Genomic DNA, 27,868 nt, shown 5'->3' with positions numbered 1-27,868 from the left:
CAAATGACTGTAAAAATTACTAAATTTTTTAGATGTCGCTGCTGCTTCCTCCTTCAACAGCTATGCTAGCAAGGCAGTACTACTCAATGAGGTTCAAACTAGAGAAATGTCAATTTCCCACTTTGCTGAAGTTTTGGACTGTTCCACAAAGATACCCAGCTTTTCTCATCATTATGCTCAAGTATTTAACTTGGGCACACTGGGTGACTGACTTGGCTGCTGTCAGATATTCCTTCGACAGGGCTCTGATAGGAGATTGGGCAAGATCCAACCTATCATCTGCTGAACTGAAGAAAAGAAATACAGTGTTTAAATTATATCCAACTAAGGATATAATTGGCCCCCACCCCCCACCCCCTGCCCTGTCTCCCATTCCTCCATAAGCCCCAAATAAAAATCTCAATGGCTGCACTCAATTAAAGCTTTCCTTTCACAGAAGGAGAACTTCTTCCAGATCCCTAAAGTAATTTTCTCCATCCTACAGCACTAACTTCCCTGTTGAGAAAATAAAGAAACATTTTTTCTTTACTCATTTCTTAGGCCAATGACCAAACCTATGGAATGTGATTTTACAGCAAAAATGTGGAGTATATCCTAGCTCTTTGTCTTAGTAAGGCAAGCCTGTTCATGGGATTGCTTTTGGTCAAGAACCTGGGTGCACATGGTGGCTAATGCAGAAGGATGGGGATGTCCACTGTGTACCTGAAGGTGATTTAATGCTGGGTGAGAACAGTCAATTATTTAAATTGTATAATGTTAAATTACTAATAATGCTGCACGTCATCATTATTATGAATGTTATATGTCTTGTTAACAGTAGAACCATAAGAATTACCCAGGTTGAAGAACAAGCTCCAATGAAACCAGAACTAGCTTCTGCATGCAGTAACCCAACACTGTGAATCATCCCTCCCGCACTGAAGGGCTGTTATGACAGATGAAGTCCAAAGTTATGAACTAAATTAATATCATGGACAATTTATATGAATGGCCCATAGACTATGGGAATTATATCTGTGTGTGTATATATATCAGAAAGCAAGATAAGTGATGGTAACTAGGATTTGTAGAAATTGTGGGACCTGAGTATGATGTAAATGGTATGGCATAAAGGATGGATATTGCGTTAGTTTCAGCTGGGATGGAATTGCTTTTTTTTTTTTTTGAGTGTCTGGTATGCTGCAATGTTTTTGTTCTAGGAGAAAAACAATGTTGATAACATACCAATATTTATAGTGGCCACCAAGCAGTGTGGTACAGAGCCATGGCCATTCTCAGTGAAGGGCCCAAGGAGCTGGGAGGGAACAGAATTAGGACACCTGACTTTAAACTGGATGAAGGGATATTCCATACCATCTGACATCATGTGGAAGGAGTTTTGAAGGGGGTGAGAATTCATCTCACTCTCTTCTGCTGCTCAAGGGGCCAGCTGGGCATCAGTCAGGGGGCGGTGAGCAATTGCTTGTGCATCACTTGTTATATACACTTATATATGTGTGTATATATATATTTGACATAATTATTATCCTTTTCCTTTTCTCTATCTTAGTAAAAGTTTTATCTAAACTCATGAGTTCTACTTTGTTTTTTTTTATTATTCTCTCCCTCATCCCACTGGGAAGAGGGGGAGTGAGTGAATGACTGTGTAGTGCTTAGCCACCAGCCGGATTAAAACACAGAACAATCTTACTTGATTCTATCTATGCTACCCTACTGCACAGTAGAGAGGTAGAAGGAATAATGAGAATTATCTGAGTGTGCAGATAATTTTGCACGAAATATCAATCAAATACAAGAGAAACTTCCAAAGAAATTATCAGGCAAATAATTTAGTGATTTTTCATTCATCGTGAAAAATGCACAAGATGATTACATAATTTCCAGGCTATAGACACATCAATACATTACTGGAATACAATAAATAATGTTCTTAAACCATTTCTTCACAAAATGTAGAAACTATCATAGGGCATATATGAATGACAACAAAACTTCAGTACTGTGTCACTCCTTGTGTTTCTAAAAAAAAGTATTAATACTGATCTTAAAATACTCACCAAAAACCACCACCAATAAAATACATAGCAAATCGCATTTACAATCTTTCTGGGTATTCAAATGACTAAATTCATATTACTGATAAAAATTAGAAAACTTTGCTGACTCATTTGATTTTCTAGAGTGAGAGGAATCAATTTTATGCTGATGAGCATTGCTATTTTATTCTATTTCAGCTGAAGTTCACATTACCTTAAAATACAATGACTACGATAAAATTACCAATTGCATATTCATATTTATTCTTGATTACTATAGCTGAACCATCTTTAAATTGTCAGGATGTGAGTCATTACCATTACAACACAGCCATGGCTGTTCGTAAGATGCGTACCCTAAACTCAAAACAAACATAAGACAAAATGCATTAGCTTAAACATCATTCATATTTTTTATGTTTTGGCTAAAAGTCAATGCATCTATAATTGATTAAAAATTGTGCACAAAGATCATTCGCTCATAGCTCTTATACTGCAACAGCATACTTGCATTTAAGCTCTTTTCTGCCATTCTTGATTGTGAGGAAGATTGAACAATGTGCCTGCGAGTAAAAAGGAAACCCATCCAACATGGGAATATATCACCTTTGAAATCAAATCAAAGTTGCGGACAAGGTTACAGCTAAACAATCAGAAGGGAACCAGGGAAAGGTGTGACATTTACTAGTAATTACAATATCTTTAATTTTACACAAAGAAAATGTGCAGTCTGCAAAAGAATACAACGTCTTTGAAGAATTAAGCACTGGAGGTAAAACATGAAAATAGTAAATAAATAAATAGATAAAGCAGTTAGTTGCTCTGTTCACATTTGCTTAACAGACACAAGAAAATGAAAATGGTCAACACAGGTTAAAGCCTCTGCTATACGCTGTCTTACCTCACTGAAAAAGGCCCTAAACAAGTTCTGTGCTTAAAAAATGCTTCTGGAGTTTGCAAATTGCTAGGCTAACATACATGCACATATCCCATTAGATACAGTCTCAGGAGGGTGTTCATAGATCATTGCAGAACAATCTGCAAGGGCTATGCCAACTAGGTCATAGCCATCTGGCAGATCTGTTAAAGCAAACACTTTATATTGTACTCCGGAGTAATTTCTTTACTGTTGAGGAAAAGTAAAGAAAATTAATGGTCCAATAATAAACTTTCCAAACCGTTATGTTGCATCTGTAAACAGCATAACATCTCTCAAAATCCATTTCTGACTACTAAATTTTATTATGTGATTTGTTGTCATTCATGCTTTTGGTAAGCTTTGTGAGACATGCCTATTTAGTATGCAACACATATTAATAACAGCTCTTCTTTAATTCATCGCTAAGCTACCTGACTACTTTTGACTCTAAATACCTTACACCAGCATCTTCTATGCCATAGCCAACCACAAAGTTTTTCCCAGATCTCAATATTTGAATGCCTTATGATCCTCTTATGGCATAAGTCTTATTTTCCACAGTATATCTGCCTTCTCTTTCATGGCCCTTATTTGTGAAAAGAATTAGATGTAAATGTTAATAGCAAGCCCTCAGCTGTCTATCAGTAAAGGAGCCTGATCAACTTTTGCCCCAGTATTAAACTACTTTACTCAATTATTTGAAGTTATCCTGGTTCAACAGCTCCAACACCTATTTTCATTAGACATGTCAGATTAGAATATGACAGGGAATGACAGGGAAAATGGCAGCCAGCAAAAACAGCCTAGAAAACCTGTGAGAAAACTAATACAAATAAGAGTGTAGTCTTTTAGTTTTGAATATGGAGGAAGTAGCTCAGGCCTTTTACTACTCAGAGGAAATTCCACCTTGTAATTGTTTCTAATCTTATACAGAGAAAAGCAGTATGGTCATCATTATCTAAATGGGCAACCAAGGCACAAAGGCAGCAGATTGTCTATCTAAAATTTGACATGATCGCTGTAAAAATACTGTCAGATCTGCTCAGTTCCTATGAAATCTTTCTGTCTACTGCACTGATCAGAAAAACTATCTTCTAAAATTCTCACATATTGAGGTTATTCATAGCCGTGAATTTAGAAATAATCTTTCTGCATATCATACAGTTTTAGAGACGGATATCAATTTCTAAAGTCCTGACAACTCTTCTTTGGTTCCTTGTCTAGAAAAGAATTCAATTTCAATGAAGGTTTGTTCCTACAACAGTCAATTAAGCAGGAATTTGTGCTTGTGAAGATAAATCAGAAACATACTAATAGAAAATAAGTGTTTTTTTTTTTCTGGGCAAAAATATGCAAATACAACAAAATAATGTTCCATTTATTCTCAAAAAAGACTGGTTTCACAAAAACAGGTGTCTAGAAAAAAAAGGTTTTAAGATAAAAGTTTTGTTTGAATTAAAGTAAGTCTTAAGAAGTAAAAAAAAAAAAAACAACAAAAGGCAATATCAAAATCAGCAGCTGTAAAAGATGACCAAGTCATTACAACCATACTCTAATCAATACAGTACATTTAGTGGGAAATAAATAATAAATAAATAGATAGATATGGGAATGAAAATCCAAGCAGTTTTGCTTCACCTCTGAGAATTCAGAAAGAAAGCTGTAGTGAACCTGTACATAAAATGGAAAAGATAAACTATTAGTTTCATATGGTACCGTGGAAAAGTAAAAAAAAAAAAAAAAAAAAAAAAAAAGCTTAGCCAAAAAAAACAAGGTTACTTGCAATAAAATAACATGTAAAAGGTTTCCAATAAGTTCTTCAAAGTGAAAAACATGCTTTAAAGTAAGTCTACTTACAATGCAGAAAAAAATTATTTTGTCATATGGTTTAAGGAAGCAGTAGTGGGGCAAAGCCAAAAGGATCGCGAGAGAAAAAAGTAAAATGAAGTGAATATAGAGAGAGAGAGAGGGAGAGAGAAGCAAATCCAAAGCCTATTTATTTGGATTTTAAAAGAAGTCATCAAATAATCACAATACTAAGCCATCCTGATTATTATTAACATTATTAGTATTATTAGAAAAACAAGTATGGTAAAATAGCATGCATTCAGAGGTTTGAAAAAATATTAATAAACAACATGTGGAAGTAGCACTGAAAGGAGGCAAAACCTATTTATTTAATAATATTTTTAAAGTTTCATATGTGCTGGTATCTTTTACATTTATTAACTTCTTAAAATGTTTAAGAATAAGAGAAAATTGTCTTTAGAATTACAGTCCACATTATCAAAGCTGCTGAAAGGTAAAAATGACTGCTCAGACTAAAGCAGTATGGGTGTTAAATGATGTAGATCTTTCATTGCTTTTATGGATTCTTAGCCATTTTTGTAGGCCACTGCATTCATTTAGAGAATCAATATTTTCAATATCTGAGCATAATCTCTGCCTTGACTCTTGCAATATCCCAAATATTTGCTGAGCATATTCATACAATGAGCATTTCCTGATGTCAACAAAAGAGTTATTAGCAATGGTTGCTCAGATAAAAAAGAAAAAACAAAACAAACTCACATAAAACTAAACTATGCGCCCTCATAGACTTCATGAGATCCTTATGTAGTGTTCTGCTGAGCAAATGCAGCCAGCTACGCATGACAGAGTGACCCACTGAAGGAATCCAGTACAGAGGGACTAAGACATAAGAAAGACGTAGGCTTCCTCCTATATCTGATTCATTCACACCCACTGCATATCTCATTTTCTCATCGACATATTTGCTAGCTATCTCCCTTCCAAATATTATTTCAGAAGCTTTGCTGCTGTTTCCTCAGCTTTTGCTTCTTCTTGGGTGTAACTTTAATAAAACAAGAGATAAGAAAAAATATCTGGATAGCATAGTTTGTGGAAATTGACATTGAGGTGACATCTATTTTATGATGTTCATTTGAAATATGAGCAAAGAGGCCGTGAAAGAACTTGGCAATAACAAGCAGTTGCAAGGAGTAGTGAGACGTGAGACTAGAGAAAGAGAAAAGAAATATGGCTTGAACATTCCTTAGTGGTTTACAGTGAAAACAGTAAAACCAACCAACAAGAAAAAAAAAAAAGATTAAAAAAAGGATACAATTACGAATAAAAAAATACCTATTAAATCCATATACTGTATTTTTATTGTGGGAATATGACTGAAGGTATTATGGATAATCACTTGATAATGAAACTAAATAAGAAAATGAACAAGGTAATTTTTTAAAAAAATTATTTTTCTTTTCTTCTTTTCCTTTTTTTTCTTTTGAGTTCATATTACTGCGTTATTTGTATTCAGTTGTTTTTTCAATGTTTTTATTAAAATATTATTACTAAACTGCCATATTATGCTGCTCTATTCTGTGCAATGCTTGTGCCATTTCCTTTGACTTAAATACACTTTGAGGAAATTGTTAGTGCCAAAGCATAATAATTATTCCATATGGATGATTTTAAATGCCATCATAATAAACAACTGATACAATCCAACTCCCAAGGACACGCCTTATTCATCAATTACTACTCAACCTCTTGCATTTATTCTCTAAAGGCAGCACAAGATCCATTATTTAAGTAGAAAGAGTACTGATGAGAAAAGCATCTCAAATCAGCAGGAATATAAAGGTACCAGTGAGATACATTATCAGTGGAGGTACATTATCCCTGGAAGCAGAGTATTTTGGAGGGGAAACCCTCATTTTTGCAATTTGGCACTTTAGATGACTTAATATAGATTAAATCAAGTGTGGTAATAGTGAAAACCTTAAACACTCTACTGTCAGTGAGGAAGAAACTTAAGTATGTGTAATATTTTTGCCTTGGTGAAATGTAAATATGCAAAAGACTTTTGGTATTTTACATGTAATACTGAAAATTGAAAATCAATGGCATTCACCGACAAAAATTTGACTGTCTAAGTAGAGGCTATAAATTAGGAAGGTAAAATGATTCCTTTTTAAGTAAGAAAGTTTCTACTAACTAACCATAACCTAAGAGACAAAATTTTTCTGCCATTCAAAGCCTTGTAAGAATTTCAACTCAAGTAGAATAATTTTGCTGTTCAGTTACAAATGGGTGCACCCTCAGCATGTTTTTCATATAAAAATTTATTATTTCATAAAAATGAATTAGTTTATTGTAAATTTGTCTCAGTGCATGTTTTGTTTGGGTAGGTTTTATTCCATAACTAAATTCCAGTCCACAAACATAGAACCAACAGTCCAAGTGTTACTAATTTTTAGATCAGCAAAGGTGGACAGGATCCCTTCCTTTTTGCTTGAGGGACATAAAACAGGACCTATTTGCATGTTTTTCTACTGTATTCACCAGCATCATTTGTAAGGCTTTCAAAAAATGAGTTTGCTGGTAACTCGTGCTCCCTCTGCTGGCTGAATGAAGCAGGAATAGCAAGTCAAAGCAGAACCATTGGGGCAGTCTGGCCAAAGCATAATTATTGCTTCAAAATTTATACCCATACAAAATATACCATATAAAAGATAATTTGATTCTAATTTATTTGTAGGAGAATGAAATGTATATATTTGGATTGTGATTTAATTTGCCCTATTGCATATTTACTAAATCAAACAATGTATCTGTTATTTCCAGCTATAATGGCTTGTAAACATTACAAGTGATTAATCGTATAGTTACTTGAGATGGCACAAAGTAATTTCTCTCCATTAGATTAAGTATGTCACACCCTGTCAATTAAAAATCCATTTAACACCAATCCAGCAACAATAAGCATTTTGGAACGAGGCATCAGAAATTCTATTTGTGACTAAAATTCCCTATGTACCGGGTAGAAAGTTGGCTTAGCATTGAAAATAAAATTATTCTTCACAAGAAGTTTGCCTACAGCATGAACTTTAGAAGATAATTTTTCCTTTTATCATAACATTTCTATAATGGATTTTTAACACATCAGCACCAACAGATAACTGCCAGTATTATTTAATTTTCATGGTCTTATAATAATTATTCCTTATTGTTTATCACTTTGTGTACCAGGAGCAACCTCCACTTTAAAAAAGCCATAATTCCTAAGAAAATAATTATAGCCATATTCTCAGATAATGATAATATCACAAATGAAATTAGCTTTTTTTTTTCTTATTTGGATAAAAGCTAATACATTAACATCATAAAATGTGAGCATATTTAATTACAATTGTCTGTCATTCTGAGAATATTAATTTATCTGGAATCATAAGCAAAATGCACTTATGCGAAGACTTGAATGATGGAGATAATCTTTCACTTTAGAAAAGATGACAAACCAAAGTACTGTGCAATGAGCTATCATGCTCAGGGGATGTTTTTCAGTTGTGAACAATTTTGCCGGGAACTCTAAGAAGCAAATGATAGACATTTGCATTAGAAAGAAAAAATAAAATAAAACCTGTTGACTTATGTTGTAGATACATAAATAATTATAGTGTAGAAAAGATGTTCAGTGTACACACTACGTATGACTATCACATTGTTGTTTCTTTGTTTTCTTTCCACTTTTCCAGTCTACTTTAAATGTCCAGTGAAAGCACGCTTTTCCTGGAAAATCAGCCCAAGTCTCTATTATCTCTGAAGGTTGTAACAGGTCTAATCTCTGCCAGTAAGAAAAAGGACAATTCCTTTAAGTATTTCCAGAGATGCAGAATGATTCATGAGCCTTGCAAGTAAGTTGAGCTATTCAGAAAATGCCGGTTTTATCTGAAGCTGCAATTAATGCAATAAGGGAAACTGAACAAAATCCAAAGAAGAAGATACAAATAACTTTCAAAAATTGAGCAGACTTATGAAAAAAAGAAAAGAAGAAGAAGAAGATTAATAACATGAGAAAGACTTAATTTTTCCAGTGCATTCTATAGACAGAATGAAATAAAAGCTAATCCAAATAGTATAATCAAGATGCTACTAAAATCAGAGCATCTTTAATGCAATTAATTAACAAGACATCTGCCAGGGACCCAGTACACTGCCTAGAACAGAGAGCCTCAGTTTTAGACGGTGTCAGGTTGATTTGTGTTTTGCAAGAAAGCAAGAAGATGCAAAGTGAAAAGCAGCAGCATATATAGGAATGTTTTGCAGGAACATAGAGGAAAATGAGTTTTTTTGGGTTTTGTTGTTGTTGTTGTTTTAAGAAAGAAAGGAAGAAGAAAGAAAAGAAAAACACCTTGCAGAGACTAGTGAGAGTAAATGGGCAGAATTAAGTAAAATTGTATGTCTGATCTCTCATGACCCACATGACTAACGACTGTTTCTTTTGCGTCACTGAGCCAAATGGCGCAGCCTCTGCAACTCCAAAGGCACTTTTCTTTGACTAAAATGATGATAACATCAATTTGTCTTTGTGAAATAAGCAATTATTTATATAATTTTTAAGAACATTCCCTCCATTCTAGCAGGTTTGTCAATACAAAGTAATGACGATACTCTGAGAAATTGTGCCAAAAATCCTGTTTAGATTAGATAACACCACGCTAAATACTGAGCTTTCTCTCTAGGCCTTGTTGCATATCAGTTCCTGAAAAGGCCATTTGGGTACAATCCTGTAAAGTGCCTGTGGAATGGGCAACTCTTGGAGGGAAGAACAACATTCTGAAATCAACAACTAAATCTGAGTTTAGCTCTAAGGATTTAAGAACTTTATTTCATCTAGATTAGAGTCCTGTTCTTTGGTGTCAGAAGGTATTTGCGACTGTTAAAAGCAAGAATGTAAAATAAAGGCCTGGATTACCCACAGCTTTATCCTAGTAGGCAGAGGGTAGTGAGACATATGCCTTCTTCTTTCTCACAGATGCTGCAATATTTCTGGATTAGGAGGAGGGGACATATTGGACCCTAACAGTGAAAGAACTGGCTTGAGGTGCTTTGACAAAACAGGGACTTTATCTTTCACAATGGTGAGCTATTTCTCTCTGCTGTTGAAGTTTGTGTTTCTATTTAACTGGGATTATACATAGTAATTCCAGCAATATGATTTCATATTGTAATTTTTATCTGTCATTAATCCCTCTCACTTTGGATAGCTACACAAGTATTTCACAAAAGGATATGTCCTTTTGCTTCTAATGTTTAGACAGCATGTCTCAAATATTTTTTGAGTAACAGGGCAATTTTGATACTCAATATGTATCTTTCCAAAGAAGACAAAGAATTGACTGAAAGGGCAGAATTTAAAAATAAATCAATATTGACTGAATGTGACAATCTTGAAACTGAGAATAAACTGTTGTTATATTGTGTTTTGGTAGAAAAGCATTATTTGTAATATGGAAGATTTCAAACATTATCATTTGTTCAAGAAAAAAACCATCCTACACATGCTTTTTAAAACATTTAACCTCCTTTGCTTTAAACATAACCAAAAACAGACAACAGAGGTAAAACTCTATCTTTCTATAGGAATTATACAAATTATAACTGATTTTAAAAAGCATATGAGGAAGATTTTGAGAAAGTATTAAAACTACAGGCACGTAAGCAATAGATATCAGATTCTGGATTTCTTCAAAATATTTACATAGAATCTAAATTTAACTTCTTAAGTAGCCACTTACATTTATGAAATACATGGAAAAACAATAGAAAAACTGCATTTTTGAGATTATGTGATAAATATCAGATAAACATCTACTGAAACTGGAAACTACATATAATCTAGGAAGGTCAAGATTACAGAAATTCAAGTCGATTTAGAAATGTTGCTAACGTTGCTATTATCACCTACTAATAAATCAACAAAGATAATACATACGCATATAGTGTATTATAACACATTATGTTACTATTTTTACTCATGGACACTTATTCTTCATAATAATAAAGAAGCTACTGAATAGCTTTTTTATTTTGTACCATCAAATAATTGTCAAGATTAGACTCATCTTGTTTCTTTTTTACTATCTTTACCTTTCTCTCTGCCTCCTCCCAAAAAGGAATTCAATTTTATGAACAGATTTTTATCAATTTATCAGTATAATTTTCATAAAATACTTTTTCCAAATTAAAAAGACAATGCAATTCAGCAGAAATGATGTAGAGAAGGATGCAAACGTTCAGCTATATACGAAGCAGATGCCTGCCTAATAAGAAAAAGTGGCACAGCATGCAAGCTAGAGAAACCACCAAACACATCTCTTCTTTATCAGTTTTCTTCAAGTTTCTTTACTGCATGGTTGACTAGAAATAGAGAATAAAGTTGTAAGTGCCCTTCCTTCACACTGCTGCTCAGAGAATAAATACTGTTGATCTCTTTGCTGTTCCCCAAGAGTTTTCTTCCTGGTAACCCACACTAAACATATCATTAATCCTGGACATTTTTCTCAATTTTCCCAGTCTAATAAAAAAATTACACCTGACCCATTCAGCCTTAATATCAATCATTGCCTATAATCTTTTGTTGTCACTTCAGTTGTACTTATTGAGATGTAAATGAGATAGAAGCTCACTGAGTATTTTTAATGAACAGACCTCAGAAGATGTTAAATACTTCCTTAATTAACTCCTAACAGATATATGGTGGTTTACTAGCTAATCATTGTGTAAAATGAACCCTCTTCCTATATATCAAAGTAAGTAAAGTAAATACGCTTACTACTGATCATGTAAAGAAAACAAAAAAATCTTTTTTTTAATTTCCTATTTTGATCTGAAGAGAATGGTTTTAAATAACAAAAACAACAACAAAAAAAGATTTATGTTTTGTTTTGTTTATCTTGACGTTAATACAAGTCTCAAATTTTTTCATGAAAGAAATCCAAATTAAAGGTCTTTTCTATTTACTTTTTGCTATATTTTTTTCCAGTTATGATAGGAGTTAGCAATCTCCTTCAGCATCCACAGATTCAAATGATAAAGGCCAGGGATTAAGCACAGCCGATTAACAGTCTGTGTCCTCTTCAATCTAGCATTTCCACTGTAGATAAACCCATATTCAGACTGAAGTTATAATAAACAGACTGTCCTCAATATCATTTCCCTAGATGACCTCCTCTAAACTGACATTCAAGTATTCTTGTGGAAAATTACTGTTGATAGTAACTTAAAAATTAGAGACTGTAACGTACACTCCCAGAAAAGTGATATTATTTATTGAGAAGAGCTAGCTAAATGTTTGGAAAATAATTTGGAAAGCATGATAATTTTACTGCAAGTATTTTGTTTCAGTTCTGAGCAATTTCTTACGATTATAGATTTGACAAACACAGGACTTTATTTTTTAATGTCTATTGCTTATAATTATCATTAAAATAACTGCATTTTAATTTATACTTATTATTAGGAAATTAATATATCTTGGTAGATTACAACAGTAGAAATTCTTTCCCTTTTCACACAGAAAAATAAACATTGAAATTCTCATAATACACTGGAATATAAGTGTTACCCTACAGAAAGTGTCGGCATAAACCATTGGTCAGTGAACAACTGTGACAGAATAAAATACTACACGGTCAGTATTGACAGAATAATGTGTTACGTACATGTTTTGATTTCTACTGCAAATCGTATTTTTGCCTAAAATGAAATATATATATATATAATTAAAAACAAAGACTTTTTTTGTTTTCAGGCACATTTTAATATTGAAAATTCTGATAAGATTTTTAGGTATTGACATTTGACATCCAGAATCTCATGGGTCAAAAAAAAAAAAAAAAAAAAGGCAATTATTAATAAAGATATAGAATGTTTAATGGACATTTTAATTTCTTTACCTAGATACTCCAGGTATTTTAAGGAACTACAGAATTTTGTATCAGTGTGTTTCCTTTATCTGAATCATTAATATCTAAACCAATTTTATTTAAAAAAAAATATTATCTATCCAACTGAAGGGCCTGGGTTCAACTCCTGTTTCTACTAGTTTATACTGGCGGAATTCCAGTGAAGCAATTCTGAAATCAGATGAATGAATGAGTGCATTTATCCATCAATTCTTCATTCAGAGCACATGATTAAAATTTGGTTCCCTTTGACAGCACAAACAATAAGAAACAGGCCATGCTATATAGTGGCAAAAAAAAACAAAAACAAGCAAACAAAAAACTTTGTTGCACTTTGATTAGTAATTTCATAGAATTGCTTTGAAGTAAAAACTGTGTGTGACCGCAATTAATTCATTAGATCTGTTCATCAATTATTTTTACTGAAAGGCAGTAAAATGATTAAGTTTAACAATCAGAACAATACATAGGTATGGATGTATAGATGATTTCATCCACCTTTTCTTGCAGATACAAGACTGTTTCAAAACTCTTTTAAATAAATCTGTACTTGAGAAAGAATTCAAAAAATGAATTTAACTCACTTTGAGACCTTACTTCAAAAACTAACTTTGTGGTCTATGCCCATAAGAACTTATCTTTGCCAACTAAAACTCATATAATGTAGTATAATGCATTTAATCAGATTGTATGGACTGCAATTTAAGCCTATATATGTTTAGTGTGACTTGGAGACACGCTGACTTTAGAGAGATGGTTTATAGTTCAGTTCTTCTAAATTATCTTTGTGAGCTGAAGGTTGCATATTTTCCACACCAAAAGAGCTTTACTGAATTACATTTAACTAGGGATAAGATTTACAACATGCAATTAAAACATCATGTATTCCATGTATTCATTTTTAAGTATCTTGTTCTCAGTGGGAGCCTGTTAAAAATGCTTGTCATATTACACAGGAACAATCTTGCCTTCAGCTCATCACTGACACCAAACCTAATCTGTCATTATTCAGTTATATATTCTTTTTGCTTTCTTTTTTGAGAAGTTATGTAAAAGAAAATGGATTCCCTTTACATGCTATTTTGTGTAAGCAGAAAAATTCTAAAATGGGGAGGAGGAGCTAAGTGGACATAAAATTGTAAAAGCATACAATTACATTTATCAATCCTTTTTCTTCATAAGCTAATAGCAAACCTCATTTACTATTACATACAACACAAAGAATTTTATAGGCTGTTAGTCATTCAACACACAGTATTTTATTATTCTTCCCATAGAAATTTGCATATATTTTTCGATTTCTGATTTTCTGTCTTCCTTAATTAATGGGAGAAAATTCTTATTACTGGATTGAACAAATACATGAATTTATTTACAGTGGCTTTTAAAATGATACTGTGTTAGCAGAGCTGATATTCCTTCAGTAAGAACAAATAAAACATTAATCTACAATGTTCTCTTATGACAAACCATCACTGTCACCTACTAAAAGCTGCAGGACAAAATCCAAAATATAAAGAAACTTCAGAATGACCTCTCTTTGGAAATATCCGAAGAGTGAAATGAGACTGTAACAGTGAAAGAACTGAGTAGTTCTTTCTAGTATATAAGCACATGCGTGTACACACACACTCACATGCACACGGAGCTCCATACCACACCTTTCTTTTCAGAGAACTTTCATTTAAGCAGCTTCGTAGTATTGTAGCAGAGCTCACAGTATTCCCAAACCGTACCCCTTTATTTTTAGATTCTAGGTTTTTTCTTCAGCTTCTGAGAACAAGAAAAGAAGGTGGTATACTTATTTCTGGCAAACAGCTTGGAAATTCTGAGCAAAGAAGCCAATCAAGGCAGAAGGATTAAAATAAAGTACAAAATTTGCATATTTAGAGTATGGTTACTGAGAAATAACAATGCATTTGTTATGCAAATCAAGCCCTCAGCTAAAGTGAGGGGATTTGCATATCTGGAAGAAATCTGCCATGTTACGCACCAGTAACTACATTTTAAGTGCCTGAAAGAACTGGCTCTTAGCAGAATATTAAATATAACTGCCAATAGATTTTTTTAAAATTTCACTGTGATATAGGATAAACTTGAATCATTGGAGGCCTGATGAAAACTGATTCTGTTTTTTGTAAGAAGCGGTACCATTTGGATGCTAAAATACTGCAATTTTTAAGACTGAGATCATGAAAACATTCAAAGAGTGTGTGTCACTATTTGTGTTCATCTTTTAGTGGATGAAGGTGATTTAAAGCAACCCTCTTGAGAAAGGAATGCAGAAAACAGGAAAGTTTAAGGCTGTTCAGCTCTATGTAATAAAATTACGCTTAATTTTACATTTAATGACTGAATAAAAATAAGTTGGATTGAAAAATTTCAGAGGTGAAAATCCTAGGCTGAAATAATACATAATTTTCTATAATCTACTAACATCAAGAAGAGTTAATTGTAGGCTTACAGGTACTAAAATAAAACTAAGGGGAAAAAAAAGGAAAATTCTCAATTAAAAAGAGTATACTGCAGCATTTGTACCATTCATGCAATGAAAAACAAAATGTTACTTCTGACTAATGTTTATTTTCCCTTCTCTTGTGAATGATGGTTAGCTCTAGTTAGGATGTAAGCTTACACACCCTGTTTACTAGTTGTAAATGAAACTGCAGTATTGCACAGATTAATCAAAGAGAATTCATGCAAGCATGTTCAATCTACAAATTATTCCTTTTGATGAGTATTCAAAGGCATGATCCATTTCCACAGATAAAAATGGAAGAAACCAAGCTAGATGCTTTAAAGACCTTGCTACTAATCCCATGCAGAACTGGTAAGTGAGCTACAGTGAGATCCTTAGAGTACTTACCATCTTCTGTGGGCACATAGATATTCAAATACAGGCAGTCTTCATTTTGATCTTGAACATATGTCACCACAGTATCCAGATTGGCTGTAAACCAGACTGGCAGCATGTCGTTGAGCAATGACCTCTCATCCAGGTACTGTGGGCAGACAGCAGCAAATTGTGTAGCATTACGGACACCTGTCCAAGACGATGGTGGCTCTGGGGGCTGAAATCGCCTTTCTCCAGTTGGAGGAGAGGCATAAGGAACACCCAGATACTGTTCCACTGGACCAAGGATTTCATTGGGCAAAGGTGTTCTTAAACCACGTATTTTGCCATAATTTGTGGTAACCACTGGGTATTGTGCTTGGCCATCAATAAGAGTAAATCTTATAGCCAGTGCAGTTATCCATAGGAGGAAGTTGGAATTCAGCATGACACACACTGGAGTGAAGATCAAAGGCAGCCATAGGAGTCCCATTGGTTTCGACATTATTTAAATCAACATCAGCAGGACTCTTTTTTTTTCCACAACCAGTAGAAAAAATGAGTCAAAGAAAATGAAAAATATTAATAAAATAAAAAACTATTCAAAAATAGCATAGCCTTTCTCAGGCAGCGAAAAAAACAAAATCAGATATGTGACTTAGTTGATTCGCTGTAGGCAAATTCCAAAGTCAGAAGAAACCAGGGAGTGTTTGTCCTCAAGGCCCATCCCAGACTTGAGTGTCGGCTTAATCCTGACAACGCACAGCACGTCCCAGTCAGCAGAGTGAGGAAAGAACCACAGTCACTCCACTTCCCCAGCAAAAAGACTCCTTCCAGTGAAGTCCAGCCCACTCAGCCTGTAGTCAAAAGAAAGCAATCAATTAAAACCAACAGACATATTAATATTGATACACATCTATACAAAATAAACAAATTAAATTCATACTTTACTTCCCCACCAATACCGATAAAACTTTCATGAACTCTAGCTACCATGTTTAGCTATGTGTTTCCAAAGATATATAAGGTAAGAAAACTGAAAAGAGAAGGCATGAATTTGTGCAGGGCTAGAAAACAAACCAAATACTTTGTTTTCGTATATGCTTTCAAACCATAGCCCAAATTGTAATGCTTTTAGGAAGGGTATTCTACATTTAAGTGCCATCTCCAGGGTACTTTGTGCCCTAAATAAAAACATTTCATTTTTAATCATATTTGTAGTAAAATAGCAGATGCTTATTAGATGTTTTGGTGCACTGGATAATCTCTTTGTTATTATATGACTTTTATTTGGTATCTTTTGCAAGTATGCATGATCTGTAACCCAACTTACCTCCACATAATTCAGACATCCCAATGAATGTAACAGAATTGCCTTAGTTCAAAGATAACATGACAATACCATTAGTTAAAAACATGTATCAAAGTACTGTTTTTCACATCCGCTGTACTTGTTTTATATCTGACTAAAATGAATGACAACTGAAAAAAGTGTGATACAATCTCTCAGAAATCAGATCTTGACCTACACAGTTAAAGCTATGTACGTTTGTCTTCTTGCATGCTCCTAGATCTTTAGACTGAAAGCAATTTATAAATTCTCATAATTTTTAATGAAATATGTCACATACCTTTATGCTAGCCACTACAGGTGGTGTAAGTTACAACATGTAAATAATATTTACATTCTCTTCTCTATGCAAATAAATGGAGGAATTCCTTTTAATCAATTTTTCAACTTAAAAACACAGACAACAATTTCATACTTTAAAAACTCCTTATTATAGGTACCTGGTACTTTATATTTAATGGGATGAACACAAAATAATATGTAAATCGTTTATATAGTTGGAAAATCAGGCTCTGTGCCAAGACTCTGTCTTATGAAGATATAAAATCAAAAGCAGAAAAATACAAAGTCAGTAGTTATTGATAGTGATTTCAAATTAAAAACAAACAAACAAAAAGAGATATCTAGGAGTTATCTGTGTTGACGCTTTAGGACAAGGAAAGGCATCTGAGAAAAAAATCATTCCCTTAAAACCCCTATAATTCTTTAATGACTTAATTCCAGTTTTTATATCATAAAATATGTGAAACACCTTAACACCAGAAAAATATCAGATGAATAATTTTTCTATTGAACAAATATTTCTATTGACAGTTTTACTGGTACACAATAGGCCCTAAAGCGGCTTCCAAAGGGCTTGCAATGAAAATGCATTTTCTGGAGACTAATCAATCCCAGTCATGTCTCACGTTCCCAGGGTACCACTGGCACAAGCAGGCTCTGCCCAGCCTCACCTGGGGCCTTCCCCATCTGTCATGGTTTTATGATTTTCAGTTATTGGTATTCCACATCATAACATCATGTACTGTATGTACCTGGTTCTCAGAAGAGAAGAACTACTACATTCCCCAGGGTACTTTGCTCCTCTGTTACCATTTCTGGTCAGAGGGAAAGATAAAAACTCACAGATCACAAGACCTTGCTCTCTTTTCTGCCCATCTCTCATCCTGGCAGCATCTCGCTCCCCAGCCGTCTTATCATCAGTAGTAGAGTAAGGCCTACCTTGATTTTTGGACATTCTCTCTCATTGTATTGGATTTATTAGCTTAAATTGTAATTATATTGTACTATAGTGCGCTGTTTTGCATTCCGATATCTTATTTAGTAAATTAGTTTGTTTCTCCTCAGGTTGTTGCCACTGTTTCGCTCTCAGGCCCATCTCCCTACCCTTTTTTTTTTCCCTTTTCCCTTTCCCGGGGCTTGGGTCTGTGGGTCCCCCGTTCCATTCATCATGGAACCGGGCCAAATGCCTGTAAACCGTTGACATCATCTCAGCTCAGCCAAGGGCTGCCAAACCAAGCCCAAGGCATGCCGCAGGGATCCCTGCATTCTACTGCATGCCTAGCCTGGATCCTGCCTGGACTGGGCCCCTAGATCAACCTCAGACCTGACATCTCACCTTGCTTGGCTGGCTGGCTGGCTGACTGCTGGGCAGTGGCAGGGTCCCCCCGTCCCCAACCAAGCCCTGGTGGTGAGCTGTGGGAGGGTGCCCTGTTGGCAAAGGCACTGCCCTGCCAGTGCCATGGGTACCCACAACTGCTAGCAGTTCATCTTCCCTGGAGTGCTCCCTGGCACTCAGGGTGGCCATCTGGCTACTGGTCACCTGAAAGTCCTCCACAAGCACAGCCTTCCTGTCCAATTACTGCTACTGCCCTTAAGAACAGAAAACAGCATTGGGTAAGTAGTTTTGGTTAGTGTTTCTTCATGCTGTCTCCCATGCTGTCTTTGGTGCACTTTCCTGATCATGCATCACAAAGTCGATTTTCCCTTTGACCCAACTAAGCCTTTAAATTAAGGGAACAGCAAGAGATCTTATTCTCTTGATACTTATACTGTGTAAGTTTGTAGTACCATTACAAGAAAAAGGAATTAAGTGCTGAGAAAATTGACAAGGCGGAAGGAAGGAAGACAATGGTGCAGATGATAAAAATTGGACAGAGAAAAACAAAAACAACAACCAAATCAAGAAAAGAAAATAAGAGTAACGAACTGGCAATACACTACCAGCATGGAGAAAATTAAAATTTACAATATGAAGGAAAGTAGAAATCTTCAGTTAATAAATAATGTGACTTAAACAATTTTTATACATATTATTTACAAGGTGTGTTTGGATCAAATCTGTTTATATGCAGTTATTCTGAATGGTGTGAAAGAAGGATGGGAAAAGGGAAGCATTTATTTTTGACCTGGAACTGAATTTACAATCTGATTCATTTTGAAGACACCACTCTTTAACAAAGTGTTGCTGAACCAAATGGTGAGTTGCAGAAAAAGCATGTTTCCTTTCATTTCATAGTGGTAACTTTCTTTTCAAATGAATGATTGCATTTTCCCTGTTAATTACTCTATGGAAGAGAAGTAAATATCACTTCAGGGTCTATCTCTGGACTGGAAATAAGTGTAACTGGGTAACAGAAAATTAGTCATCTTAGGCATATATTTGGAATAAATTGATAAAACAGTTTTTAGATAAATTAAGGGAAGTGAATAGTATTTCTTCTGTGGCTTTTTTTTACATCTTCAGGAATTTAGAAAAATGTGTACAGACTTGCTTATAGAAACAGCTCCTAGTCAGAAGCATCACCCACTCAAACAATTCAAACCAAAATGTTCGGTTCAGTATGGCAACATTTGGCAACCTGACACACAGAGAAGCCAAAGATCTAAACCTGCATCCATTCATACACAGCTTTCTTATTGAAAGAGAAATGTGTTTTGAGGCTGATGAAATACTTATGGCCTTTGAAGAAAATGCACTTGTACATCTACTAATAACATTGCTTGAACCTGATCATAAATCTGTTCCCCAAAGCAATGCTGAGAGATGCTAAAATAGTCTATGATTCAGGCCATCAGGGTTATCCTTAAGGTTACCAGGATGTGCAGTTAGTACCTTTCCACAGTGAGCAGATGAATATTATAGTAGCTCTACACTAAGTCTGTAAATACTGGGGAAATATGACACACAGCTTAAAAGCCCTCTTTCCTACAAGGTCAAACAGCAGACTCTACAGTGATTGCAAGTTTTTGTAATCTACTTGTGCAGGTCATGAACAGTAAGTAATAAAAACAAACAAACAACAAAAACAAACAAAAGCCACCAACAAAAAAACACAAATATAAACAAAATGAACACAGCAGATTGAGGAGTGCACAGATTTCCTGGAATTTCTCAGGTTTTATCTAAACTCACTAGTACATTAACCATGCACCTCAGTTTTCATTCTCTGATCATTTCCATGACTCTCACTTTTAGGCAGTTTCTGAACACTCTACAGCATTTTCCCAATAAGAACAGACTTCAGCAATATATTTATTATGTCAATTGCCTAGAACCTGGAAAATATTATAAATATTCACTGCTGACATCACAAGTACTGCCAAAAAAAAAAAGGCAAAAACCAAATCCAGACTCTATAATAATGCCAACTCAGCATTATAGATTTCACTATGGACCATTGAAATCCACTGAACAACATCTGAACAACATATCAGCATTATTAATGGATCAACCAAGTCATATGTCAGTGTGATTTCTGTGGTATTAAACTGCTGTTCAACCACAGCAGTTCAGTGGGTAGTAGAGACTGGAGAGGTTTTTAATGATTTCTCTTTTACATTACATTCTAATGCATTCCTCATTAACTCACAGTATTCTCTTGAAGATTTAAACATTAAAAATTAAATGAAAGTAAGATATCAGTGCTACATATTAAAGAACTATGATGTAGCCATTTTTAGAGTGAAAAAAAAGCTGGCTATATAAAATCATTACGGATCTTGAAGTTGGTCTTAGATTTATGGTTAGCAATAACTGAGGACAAAAGTAGATCACTCATGTGCCTTTTAAAATAGAAATAAAACCTGAAAATCAATACAGTATATATATAAAAACATTAAACAGCTTTATTTTTTCAAAGGACATGCTGCATTTAGCTTCCTCTTACTTTTTCCAGAAAGCCTCTCAGATACGCTTGGAAAATGTCAAAAAGACCCCTCAGGTTAGAAAAGGCAATCACCATTTACTTTTCAGAAAACAGACATGCATTTATATTGTATCATTGCTTCTCGCCTGCAACTAACAGTCTTACTTTGAATTTATAGGTCTCCTATTCATTCAGAAAGAATAATGGGATTGTGAGAAAAGTCTCCATATTGTTTTTGAGAATTCCAGTTCTCTCAGAAATGAAAACAATTTGAAAAGCAAGTGGAGGGAAAGCAAAAGTGTGATCACCCCTCTTTTTGAACGAAAAGGAAAACATTTCTAAAGCATTCTGAAAAAAAAATAGGACGCTGGATGTAGCTACCAAAAGCTGTTGTTGAACAGTCACAGATATGGCCTTCCCTTATTTTTCCTTGTATTTAAAATGAAAAAAAATAATTATCCCCAGGAAGACACAAGACTAACAGAAAATGCTCAGTTAAGACAGTTGTACTTATGTCATTGATCTTTAAGCTGTACTTTTAACAGCTATTGCACATCAGAAATCGAAAAAAAAAAATCAATGATTAGTCATTTCTCATAATTCTATCTGCTTCTATGACATAAGTTGATGAAGATCACAAATAAATGAGGTATCAATACTGGGAGTGGGAAAAAAAAACATAAATTGATTCAACTCTTTAAATTACTAATTATCTTCAAATTACAGGTGTGTTCTACTCAAATCAAGATTGGACCACTCATTATATGAATTTAAGTTTCTTATGACTGAACTGATGCTGCCAGATTCAAATGCCATAAACTAGAATTCAAGAGAAGTCATAAAAAATATATGATCATGAAAAGAAATATAGCAAAAAAGAACTTTGATTGCAAGGTATTTTGACGGAGTAATAAGTATTTTTTTTTTTTCTCAGAAAGAGTCCAGTGCCTAAAATATGACTACAGGCAATGATCACAACATACAATTTATTTATTTGATCATCTTTGCCTAGTCATGACTGCAAAATCTAAGAAAATACTACTTCTCATGTATATTTTATAGGGAAACATACAAAAAATAACATCAATACAATTTAGCATGGTTGCTGACTTAATTTCCAGCTCTTACTTCTGATTTGACCTTGTAAAAGAAATATCACACCTTCTAGGTCTGTTCTTATTTTTCTCAACTTCTATTTTCTGAAATTAAAATGTATTACTCCAAAAGAAAAGGTTATGATCTGAGAGAGAATGTTCAGCTCTGAATTTCTGTAAGGCAAAATCTCATGCAGAATAAAATCTGTTATATCTGGAGTAAAAGAGATGCATACAAAAAAAAAAAAAAACCAACCACATTACTTTATGTATTTCTTAGAATTGCAGAATAGACTTTTATAATTCAAATAACACTTTACAAATATCAAAGTTCATAACCTATTACCACTGCAAGACACAAAAACATGCTCCTAAAATGGAATGGATCTAACTTCCCTTTTTTATGAAGATCAAGTGACTAAAAAGGAAAATTCTTAAGGGAATATCTCATTTTTGTCTACATACGAATCAGGGAAACTCACAGGTCTCATTCCTCTCTCATCTTCTCCATTAAGCCTGTGTGCGTCCTTCTTATGGATGCAAGAAACTAAAACCCTTGCTGGAACTCACCGAGAAGGTGACTGAGGGACTGATTGTTAGGCAATCCGATCTCTAGAGACTATTTAATGATTAGAATTTGATATCTTTCTGTTGGCATTTCAGTCCAAGCAGAAGAAACATTACAAGCATTACAATAGCCAAAAACATGGTGAGAAAAGCAATTTAAATCACTTGGGCATATAGCTTTCCCTCACCAAAACAAATTATATGGCAAAAAAACTGTTGCTGTTCTGTTTAGCACATTCATAGAGTTGAATTACGCATGAGACATGGGCATGATATTTTCATTGCATTACTGAGTTCAGTTACCAGGTGGTGATACTGTCTTCATTTATATGATAATGTCGAAATTATGCATTCATCCTGGAAATGGGATAGTTGAGTGACTACTCTTATTAACCTGAAGAAGTCTAAGCCCACACCTCCAATCTTTTATGTTATAAACATTAGATTTAAAATAAGTCTGGGATAATTGTGACAACTGTGTGTAACATTTTCAACCCTAAACTGAAAGACATGGCTTGCGACTCTCACCTTTGAACAACAAGAAAACTATGACTTTGCAGACTCATAAACCTGAAACTCTTCCAGATAGGTAATCCCACTTCCAGGGAAGACTTAATGCAGTTAGTAGTAGAGTCACTGCATGTAATGTAAATTGGGACTAGGGATTATCTTCACAATGCTATCACATCATTAAGTCTTTTCTCACTAACTTTTTCCCTTAAGCTTTCTCTCTTTGCTGGAAAGTGAACAACTTCACTAGCAGAAGAGAATAACATTCTCCAGGTATTGTTTCTGTGCTATTTTGTTTCTCATTTAGTGGTCTTTATCCCAGTAAATGCTGGGTTGAAACTGTTACATTTAAGAAGAGACAGCTTGCCTCAATAGTGAATGTCTCCACGAAGCTTTATATAGGATGGGGTCACCAGAAAGCTAGATCATCGGAGTCAAGAGCAAGACAACCATTCCTACCATTCCTATGCTGCCTGTTGCCTTCCACTCTCTCCAACAAACACTTAGCTTAAGAATCCACCTGGAAGAGTCTATTATACATTGTGCTTAATGTCCTGTGCATGCTGAATTCACAATGAAATGTGATCCTCTCATTAGTTGACTTAAGAACTTAACAGTTGGGATTTCTATTCTGTAATTTGAACCCCTAAATGCTAAGCAGGATATACCATACAGAAATCCTTTTACGGTTAGATCTTAGTCTATTCTCAGGCCACTGCAGTAGGAGTAAGCAATAAGCTAAATGGGGCTAGAGCACTGTCCTGCTACAGCGTTCACTCTGCGTTCTTACAAAACTTCCATGCATAACATTACCTTTCAGCCAGTTTGCAGGCATAGAGAGTAGAACAGAGAATGGAACAGGCTTTTCGGAACTTTAACGTATTTATTTGCTTTGTAGTGTGTAGAACTGGTATCAGAGTAGAACAGGAAAGCTAACAAAGAATGCAGAAATTGTTATTTCTTCTCCTTGCTCACCCTGCCACTCTCATTACTGGAAAGTTCTCAACTTCACCTAGCACAATGAGAAAATACCTCCTCTATACTAAGCTCATCAGTAAAGTTCATGTTCTCACTCAGGTGTGACAAAGTTAGATACTCTGTCAAAATCAAAAGCACACACTTCAGACAGCAACTCCTCCTACTGTAATGTAAGAATTAAAACAGGTTGAAACCAGCCACTGTAAAAATACCCTGAAGGTTATATTTAAGAAATTTAAATACAGCTGAAATATGGACTGATGATTTCTTCTCTCATCTCTTACCAAGATATACAGAATTTTCACCATAATACATAATGTTGAGAAAAGCTGTAATTTTCATGTTGGTTTCCTATGGGAACCAAGTCCTGATGACTAAAATCAGGAAGAGGATATTCTGCTTTGAATTTCTAATATTTTTTTTTCTGTTCTCTGACTAGTTTCATATCATTAAAAATGATGTGACATCCACAGTATTATGTTAGAAATGTATGGTTATTATGCTTCTATCTCTCAACTAGACGTAAAACAACTATTTTCTGAACTATTTCCTGTGACCTTTTTATACAGTGAGTACTATCTGTGAATGACTTTCTAAAGGACCCATGCAATACCATTACTATACTTTTTAGCACCTGTTTCCACAGGAAAGCAAAACTAAATGGTTACTGCAAAAATTGCAGAGAGATTAATCACATTAGATTTTTCTGACCATGAAACACATACACAGTATTTACAGTAACTGCACTGTAGTATAAAGTTCTTATCACAATTGAGAAAAGAGAACAGAAGATGAGCAAATACACTAGTACATTTCATAATTAGAAGAATTTCTTTTTTTGGAAGTAAGATTTCATAACAAAACATTATGCTACACTGTATTTCCAAGAGTGAGCTTCTTCTTGGTCTCTCATGGTTCTGCATGTGCTTTCTTACCAAATGTCTTCTATCTTTCTCCTCTTCCCTCCACGGCCTTTTCAGTCCTATGTCTAATTCTCTGATCACGAAGTGCATAGCACTAGGTTGTTCTTTGCTCTAAATCACAATTACTTCCTATAGATCTTTTCTTCTCTCTCATTTGTTCATATCTTCTCTCTAATATTCTTTTAACATATATAATATATGTAAAGTATATAAACTCATCAATTCGCTCAATGTATAATTGATTTTTAATTGTAAATTGATTTTTTTTTCTTTTTAAAATTTAATTATTTTTATATATTGGATGACATTGCAGAAACAATGGAACAGAAAACAATTTGCAGCTGTCAAGTTAACAAGGAAGAACTGATCTATTTTTTCTACTCTTAGTCAACTGATTTAGGTCAGGATTGAAAACCATATACTTTGTCACATGGCAGGAGTTACAGCTTCCTGTGTGCTACTATTATATCATCTTAAGAAATCCCACTAATAAGACATAATACCAACCAAAAATATCTACCACAAACTAATGCAGTCAATTAATAGAACAGATGGAGGTTGGGGCAGACAATTAAATCCCTTTGACAGAGGGGAAGATTATTCTACCTCGTATTGGAGATATGTCAGTAATTCTTGTCTGATCTGACTAACACTTTATTCTTCAAAATAATTCCCTCTATAATGCCTTCTTTGGCACAAGAGGAAGAGATCTATCATCCAAAGGGCTTGCAAAATGCTCTATATAATTACTTATTTTTAAAGTACTGAGAAAGTGCACATATGATTTATCAGCAGTATTTTCAATGATTCTTAGAGAATGAAAATCAAACACACTTTCTGTTTACATTTAGACAGCTGCTACTCTTCTTGAAGTTTGACCCTCAGAGGGCTGAAATAACTATCACCTTGGCAAGTTGCTAACAAATTTCTTTTTTGAAATTTAATATTGTATTCCATGTAAACGGGAGTATCTAGAAGTCTTCATTCATTATTTCTCTGACTCTGATTTCCTGGCATATTGAAATCCTAAAACTATTACAACATGTCTGTAACTATTATGTTTCTTAAACTCTGGCACCAAGATAGTTTTCTTTCTGTACATCAGGTCTACACCAGCAATACTAAAAATTTAAAGTGTTGTTGCCATATTCTGGGAAAACTGATTAATTATTTCATACTTCCAAAACAAAGGATTTCCACTGCAACATACTCTTGAGTTATTTCTATCTTTTCTCACTTGTTGATTTTCTGCATATACATTACAAACAACAAGCTACAGGTAAAAACTACACAAAACTACATGTAAAAAATGTGCAGGAAAGAATTTAAATGAAATTTGTGAATGAATTTTTCTCAAAAAAAGGCTCAGTGTCAAAGGAACCTTAATTTGTTTTTAAACAGAAGTCACTCGGGAAGACAAATGTTAACAAAAAATATGCTCTCAAAACAGTGTTTTGTTCTTTTTCTTTTTAAATGTTACTACCTTGATTGCACAGTCCCAGCTCCAATTTTCATACTGGAATTTCTTGTACATTAATTTTCCTCATTAAGCTCATCTATTGAAAATTCTTGCTTTGTAAGTTAACAATTTCTGCAATCTCATCAAAACTTTGACTTTCAGCTTCGTGTTCTTTAATGAATTTTACTTTTGAATTAATTTAAAATTTATGTTGACAGTAACAGATTTGAATTTCTTTTGCGTTTATGTACTTATTACATTACTTACTTACCTCCCTGGTTAGACCTTTGTTTTCACCTGTAATGGCGTCTGAGATTACGGAAAAGGTGTTTTTATTCTGCTACTGGTAGAACTTTTTATTGTAGTCTCACATCACTGCACTCAGTCAGTTGTATTTCACTAAAACTTCACTAAAAATTCTAAAATATAAAGTGATTTCTGTAGTTTTTAAAACATTTTATTTGGTTAAATAATGTATATTTCTTGCAATTCCCTTCCCTAAAAATAGGACTAAATTTATAGTACAGTTTCTCAATCTCTAATTATCCATCCCCCATCATTTTAAGTGATTGATCATCAGTATACAAACTTGTAATATAATGGTTTTTTTTTTGCTGTATAAATATATATATTAGTAACTCAAGAAAAAGAAAGGAAGATACAGTTATTTTAAACACATGGGAAGAAGAACTGAACTGCTCTTAAATGGAAATAGAGAATCACAGACTGGTGCTGCAAGGGACCTCTAAAGGTCATCTGGTCCAAGCCCTCTGCTCAAGTGAGGCCATGAAGAGCTGATTGCCTAGGACCATGTCCACACAGCTTTTGAATACTACGGAGTTATCCAAACCTCCACAATCTCTCTGAGCAACCTGTTCCAGTGCTCAAATTTTCAAACAGAAAACTAAAATTAAAATTAAATCAAATCAAGAAAATAAAAATAAAAGATATGTACATGTAACACTGTTCCTCAGAAAAACTACTATTTACTTTAAAAGCAAATGTGCTGAAAAGACTGGGACATATGCAGTAAATAATACTTTTCATTGACAACTGGTCTACCAGAGTCATCAAGAAAAATATTCAGAGATATGTTTTGTAAAAAAAAAAAAATATTCCAAACAATTTTTGAAATATGTACTTTACCATCTTACAAGTCTTGAGTATCAGTCACTTCCTACTGTGTCAATGAAATCATAGAATCATAGAATCATAGAATTAGCTAGGTTGGAAAAGACCTACAAGATCATCCAGTCCAACCATCCACCTACCACCAACAACCCCACTAAACC

The 27,868-nt window shown here is 34.1% G+C and overlaps 1 protein-coding gene across 2 annotated transcripts in view; it reads right to left on the bottom strand.

Moving 5' to 3' along the window:
* NLGN4X (neuroligin 4, X-linked) overlaps window positions 1-27,868 on the bottom strand; it is a 140,099-nt gene that overhangs the window by 104,738 nt on the left and 7,493 nt on the right. For both annotated transcript variants that reach the window (XM_021411104.1, XM_021411114.1), the window contains exon 2: window positions 15,580-16,403. In XM_021411104.1, the coding sequence (XP_021266779.1) occupies window positions 15,580-16,051 (472 nt within the window). In that variant the 5' untranslated portion in view covers window positions 16,052-16,403. The remainder of the gene's footprint in view (window positions 1-15,579; window positions 16,404-27,868) is intronic.

The sequence above is a fragment of the Numida meleagris genome, chromosome 1 (assembly GCF_002078875.1).
Source record: "Numida meleagris isolate 19003 breed g44 Domestic line chromosome 1, NumMel1.0, whole genome shotgun sequence".
NCBI lineage: Eukaryota > Metazoa > Chordata > Aves > Galliformes > Numididae > Numida > Numida meleagris.
Note: the sequence above shows the minus strand (reverse complement) of the source record. Positions and strands in the feature narration are given on the sequence as shown.